Source organism: Trichechus manatus, unplaced genomic scaffold, assembly GCF_000243295.1.
Source record: "Trichechus manatus latirostris isolate Lorelei unplaced genomic scaffold, TriManLat1.0 scaffold00097, whole genome shotgun sequence".
Lineage (NCBI taxonomy): Eukaryota > Metazoa > Chordata > Mammalia > Sirenia > Trichechidae > Trichechus > Trichechus manatus.
Genome location: NW_004444033.1, coordinates 4,988,031 through 4,994,670, shown reverse-complemented (window position 1 = coordinate 4,994,670; position 6,640 = coordinate 4,988,031). Strand labels below are relative to the sequence as shown.

At 45.2% G+C, this 6,640-nt stretch overlaps 1 protein-coding gene across 1 annotated transcript in view; it reads left to right on the top strand.

Annotated features, from left to right (window-relative positions):
- Positions 1 to 1,410: 1,410 nt before the first annotated feature.
- Positions 1,411 to 6,640, top strand: part of CEP41 (centrosomal protein 41) — a 52,039-nt gene continuing 46,809 nt past the window's right edge. Inside the window, exon 1 of the mRNA XM_004382678.2 lies at positions 1,411 to 1,623. Coding sequence (XP_004382735.1) covers positions 1,591 to 1,623 — 33 coding nt within the window. The 5' untranslated portion in view covers positions 1,411 to 1,590. The remainder of the gene's footprint in view (positions 1,624 to 6,640) is intronic.

The following is a 6,640-nucleotide window of genomic DNA, read 5'->3' as shown; positions in this document are numbered from 1 at the left end:
TCTAGAGTAATATCCTCCCCACCACTCTCTTTCCAATATTTTGCATCCCCTAAACCTTTTCTAAGGAGCCCTTGTGGTGCAGTGGTTAACTACTCTACTGCTAACCAAAACGTCGGCTGTTCAAAACCACCAGTGGCTCCACAAGAGAAAAGATTACAACCTTGGATACCCTACGGAGCAGTTTGACTCTGTCCTGTAGGGTCACTATGAGTCTGAATTGAATTCATGGCAATGGGTTTGGGCTTTTTTTTTTGGTAAAGCTTTTCTTACTGAAATTCTGGTAGAGTGGTGAGAGACTGGGAATTTTCCAGCGGGTAAAGACTGAGGATCACTAGGGAAGTTAGGACAAGGATCAGTAGGCATGAGAGAGGGAACGAAGTGCAAGAGACAGTGGTGGCCAGAACTCAAGATCCTGGAGGTCAAGCAGCTCTGAGTGACAACGTGATTCAAGGTGTGGCCCTAAGGGCAGGTTTCCGAAATGCCTGATAGGCCAAAGACATGTGAGGTCAGGAAGTTGAGTGGGTCATCTGCATAGACCCTGAAGTAGCTCATATGTGTGCTATTATTTACCAGTAGAGAGCCAGAGAATATGAACAGTTCAAGGTAACCTTTCTTCATTCTTGGAAAAACAACGTAGAGCAAAGGACAAAGAGTTATTGTGTTGTTCCTCCCATACAAAAAGAAGTAATAATTTTGATAGATTTGGTGGGGGCATTTAGGAGCCAAGTCACACTGTGTGTGTAATTATTTTGTAAAGGTGCTAGGACTTAATTTTCAGATCTGGAATAAGAACAGGTGGTGGCTGGTGGCTGGAGTCACAATGGTTTCCATGACAACAGGATTGAGTCTTAGTCATCCTCCCATCCTCCACAAAACCTACTGCAGCTTTTCTCATAAGGTGCTTATTAAAATTTGTTAAATGATGAATCACAGAATGGTGTGTGTGGTTTGCAGTTAAAGCTGCCGTTCTTTGGTTTGCCTAAAATCTTTTAAAGCAACAATAATTACTGTATTTACACGTAGTGTTTTGTATAATTTGCATATTAACCTGAAAATAAGATACACACTTTCCTTCCTGCTGAATAACCCTGTCCCACATGGTATTCCCTATTGTGGAAGAAGTAGCCCAGATGTTTGGTTTAAAAGGCCTTAAAACGGGAAAAAGGGATACTGTGCTGCATCTGTGCTACACATTAGCTGGAAACATTTGGTTTTTCCATTCCCGAGGTCCTCCTCGCCCCCTGCTCGAGCTACGCGCAGCCGCCCCCGCGCAGGCGCCAGCCGCCCCTCCCCCTCCCTGCGCCCCTCTTCCCGCGCAAAGGCTGCAGCGGTGGCGGGCCGGGCCCAGAGCACAAAAGGACCGGGCTGCTGGCGTCCCGCGTTGCCCTAGGCAACCATTGAGCCGAGTCTCGCTCTCCTTCGACCCTGCAATCAAATAGTAAACGAGGCCACCATTGGTCTGCCAGCGAGGTCAGGCCAATCGGAGGCGAGATTCTAGGGAGGCGGCTAAGCGGGGTGGTCGGGGTAAGAAACAAGGGTTAGAGGGAGCCGCTGAGGCTAGAACCCCGAGCGTGGTCGGTTGGAGAAAATATGTCTGTTCGGAGGCACATTGGCAATCCTGAGGTGAGGGCCGTCTCCAGACCGGAGAGCCGGCGGGGGCGGGCGGACCGGAAAAGGCCCCATGTGGGAGGGCAGAGCCGCCGGCGACTTCCGGGAAGGCGAGAAGCCGGGCGTGAGGAGGGGGCCGGCGGGCGGAGGCGGGGCGGCCTGACAGGGCCAGGGCACCGGGCTCCGGGACAGGCGGCCACCTGCACGTACCACTGCACGCCAGGATTGCCGCCACAAGCTGCGAAGCTCAAAGACACCGGCCCTTCCCTCAGAGAGCTTACAGTCTAGTAGTGCCAGTCACAAAACTGAAATACAGCGTAGAACACGAGTAGAGCCAAACGAAGGGCAGCCATGGTTCTGATTGTGGGGGTGTAGGAAGCGTAGGGAAAAGCGGACCAAGACATTTCGCAGTGGGACAAGATAGAACATTAGTTTTGCTAATTAGTAAGCTAATTAGCTCCCTCTAGGGCCTTTTACTCTCTTCTTCTATTTCACCCCTCGTGCCCTGCTGCGTTTGTGGCAATTTAATTTCAACAAATATTTATTGAGCTACTATGCAGTAGGTTCTGGAAATACAAAGAGGATAAGACAAGGCCTCTGCCCTTTAATAAGTTCAGCCCAGTGAGAGAGACTTGTAAACAGAATTTGAGGAGCATGTGGTTGGGAGCAAGATGTATGACAGCACAGAGGAAAGATAGGCTCAACTGAGGGGTGAGAGAAGGCTCCTGGAGATGGCCAGAAAGGGCAAGGCCCTGAGCAAGGGGAAGAAGCATCCTAGGTAGAGAGAATAGCCTGAGCAAAGGGAAGGAGGCGTGAAACAGAACCGTGAAATCCGAATAGTTCGTTGTGTTGTGTGCCAGAGTCCCCGGTGGTGCAGTGGTTAAAGAGTTCAGGCTGCTAACCAAAAAGTTCGGCAGTTTGAGTCCACCAGCTGCTCCTTGAAAGCCCTATGGGGCAGTTCTACTCTGTCCTGTAGGGTTGCTGTGAGTTGGAATTGACTCAATGGCAGTGGGTTTGGTTTTTGTTTTTGAGTTGTGTGCCATCAGCTAGATTCTGACTCATAGTGACCCCATAAGGCAGAGAAGAACTGCCCAGTTGGGTTTCCTAGGCTGTAATGTTTACAGGAGCAGATCACCAGGTCTTTCTCTCGGGGAGCTACTGGATGAGTTTGAACCACCACCCTTTGGTTAGCAGCCTAGGAAATCATTGCACCACCAGGGCTCCTTCAATTCCCTGTTTGAGTCTAGAAGGGCATTAGTAAAGTCTAGAAGGTTCACTGTACCTTGCTAAAGTTATTAGCCTTTATACTGAATAGGACTTGCAGATTGTTTCATCTTACGGTGATGCGTGGAGTGCTGTGTTGAAAAAGTTTGTGAAGCTGAGTCTAGGCTCTGCGGGAGAGTACCACAATCAATTAGTAATGTCTTCCGTGGGGTGGGAGCCTGGTGGTTCAGTGGTAGAATTCTCACCTTCCATGTGGGAGACCAGGTTTGATTTTTGGCCAGTGCATCTCATGCATAGCCACCACCCATTTGTTATTGCAGCTTGTATGTTGCTATGATGCTGAACAGGTTTTAGTGGAGCTTCCAGACTAAAATGGATTAGGAAAAAGGCCTGGCAATCTACTTCTGAAAATCAGCCAATGAGAACCCTATCTATCACGACTGGTCTGATCTGCAAGTGATCATGGGAATGGAGCAGAACCTGGGTGCTGTGTGTTCCATTTTACATGGGGTTGCCATAAGTTGGGGGCCAACTTGAAGGCAGCTAACAACAACAAAACATGAGGGGGGGATTAAGTGTGGAGAGTGACAGTTTTGACTGCCACATATTTATCTTTCCTGCTGGTCAGAAGTTGAGAAGCTTTTGAAGGCTTTTAAGTAAGGGGATGACACGGTCAGATTTGCCTTGTGGGCAGATGGCTGTAGCCACATTGTGGAGGGTGGATTTGTGGAGACGGAGATTGTTGTTAGGTGCTGTCAAGTCGGTTCCTACTCATAGCAACGCTGTGCACCACAGTACAAAACACTTCCCGGTCCTTCGCCATGCTCACAATCGTTGTTATGCTTGAGCCCATTGTTGCAGCCACTGTGTTAATTCATCTCGTTGAGGGTCTTCCTCTTTTTCACCGACCCTGTACTTTACCAAGCGTGATGTCCTTCTCCAGGGACTGATCCCTCCTGACAACATGTCCAAAGTATGTAAGATGTAGTCTCGCCATCCTTCCTTCTAAGGAGCATTCTTGTTGTACTTCTTCCAAGACAAGGGAGATTGGTTAGGTGGTTATTATGATACAGATGTAAACTGAGACTTGAACTGTAGACAGAATCAAGGAGAAATATTTTAGGGTAAAGTCATCAAAAGGAGCCCTGGTGGTGCATTGGTTAAGCACTAGGCTGCTAACCAAAAGGTCGATGGTTCGAATCCACCCAGTGGTTCTGCGAGAGAAAGACCTGGCGATCTGCTCCCATAAAGATTACAGCCTAGAAAACCCTATGGGGCAATCCTTCTCTGTCACATGGGGTTGCTATGGGTAAAATCAACTCGATGGCACCTAACAGCAACAATAAAATCATTAAGACTTGATGATTGGATTTGAGAGATGAGAATGTGATGGATGACTGAGGTTTCTGACTTGGGCTGCTCATTGGTGTTGGTGGCATTGAAATCAGGAATATGAGAAAAAGAGAAAATGTTAGGAGGGTAGGAAAGGAACAGGGATGCCCTATGTGGTTCTAAGTTTATGCCCTGGACAAAGATGCCCAGCTTACTTCTTGTTTTGGTGGAACACAACTTCCAGTAGCTTCTTGAGAAAGAGTCCATAGGAAATAAATATGTCTAAAATGTTAGACATGTATAAAAATGTTTTTATTCTACCCACTTATGTGCCTGAGAGTTTGACTAAGTATAGAATTCTTGGCTGGAAATCATGAGCATATTGAAAACATTGCTTTGTTGACACAGCAACATCCAGTGTAAAACAGAATATCCAGTGTTGCTGTGGAGAAGTCCAAACCATCCTGTTCCTTTGGTTTTCTTTCCTCTGAAAGCTTGTAGAATCTTCTCTGTTTCCCCATTGGTGTGACCTTTCACAAAGATATGCCTTGCTGTGGGTCAGTTTTTACTCATTTGCTGGGCACTTGGTGGGCCCCAGAAATTCATGTCTTTTCATTTTAGAAAAATTTCTTGACTTATTTTGTTGTTGATTTTTTCCATCCTCTCTTTTTTTTATTAATTGTACTTTAGGTGAAGGTTTACAGAACAAATAGTTTCTCATTAAACAGTCAGTACACATATTATTTTATGACATTGGTTAACAACCCCATGACATGTCAACTCTCAACCTTGGATGACCTTTTTTTTTTTTGGTGAAAATATACACAGCCAAAGTTACACCATTTCAAAAATTTCTACATGTACAATTCAGTGACTTGATTACATTCTTACAGTTGTGCTGCCATTCTCACTATCCTTTTCCAAATTATTCCATCACCATTGTCTTCAACTCAAACCTTTTTGCGTTGCTGTTGTCAATTTGATCTCACATAGATAATTCTTCTTGTTGTACTTTAGATGAAGGTTTACAGAACAAATAGTTTCTGATTAAACAGTTAGTACACGTATTGCCCTATGACAATGGTTAACAACCCCACGACATGTCAGCCCTGTCCTTACTCAACCTTGGGTTCCCTATCAACCAGCTTTCCTGTCGCCTCCTGCCTTCTAGTCCTTGTCCCTGGACTGCTGTGCCTCATTAGTCCCGTTTTGTTTTATGGGGCTGTCCAATCCCCGGCTGAACGGTGAACCTCGGAAGTGACTTCACCACTGAGCTAAAAGGGTGTCTGGGGGCCATACTCTCAGGGTTTCTCCAGTCTCTGTCAGGCCAGTAAATCTGGTCTTTTTTTGTGTGTTAGAATTTTGTTCTACATCTTTTTCCAGCTCTGTCCAGGACCCTCTGTTGTGATCCTGGTCAGAGCAGTCTGTGGTGGTAAATGGGGACCATTTAGCTGTACTGCACTCAGTCTGGTGGAGGCCTTGGTAGCTGTGGTCCGTTAGTCCTTTGGACTGATCTTTTCCTTGTATCCTGTTCTCTTCATTCTCCTTTGTTCCTGAAGGGGTGGGACCAGTGCAGTATCTTCGATGGCTCCATCCTGTGTTTCTTGAACTCATTATTCTAATGTTGTACCTAAAAATTTCTCAACTTTTATCTCCTGTTTTCCACATCCTTGTCTTTTTGCTCTGTCTTCTGAGAAATATCTTCAGCTTTTAGCTTTCAATTCTGAATTTTTAATTTCTGCTATCATATTTCTAATTTTTTAAGAGCTGTGTTTTGTGCTCTCATGTCCTTTTTAAAAACTTGCATTTTGAAATAATTGTAGATTCACAGGAAGATGCAAAAATAGTACAGAGAGGTCCTGTGTACCCTTCACCCAGCTTTCCCCAATAATTATATTTTATATAACTATAGTACGAAATCAAAACCAAAAGATTGATATTTGTACAATGTGTGCGTACAGTTTTATACTACTTTTTCACGTGTAGATGGTATAACCAGCACTGCAGTCAAGATACAGAACTGTTCATCACCACAAAGATCTCCTTCATGCTACCCTTTCTAGTCACACCCACTTCCTTCTCCTTCACCATCCCCAACCCCGCCAACCACTAATGTGTTCTCCATCTCTATAATTTTGTCGTTTAAGGAATGTTGCATAAATCATACAGTACGTGACCTTTTCAGATTGGCTTTTTTCACTCAGAATAATGCCCTTGAGATGCATCCAAGTTGTTGTGTGTATCGATAGTTTGTTCCTTTTTATTGCTGAGTAGTATTCTGTGGTATGGATATACTACAGTTTTTAACCATTCACTTATTGAAGGGCATTTTCATTGTTTCCATTTGGGGGCTGTTAAAAGTATGAGCATTTGTCTGGGGACAATGGTCTCGGGGAACATCTAGCTCAATTGGCATGACACTACTTATAAAGATAATGCTCTACATTCTACCTTGGTGAGTAGTGTCTGGGGTCTT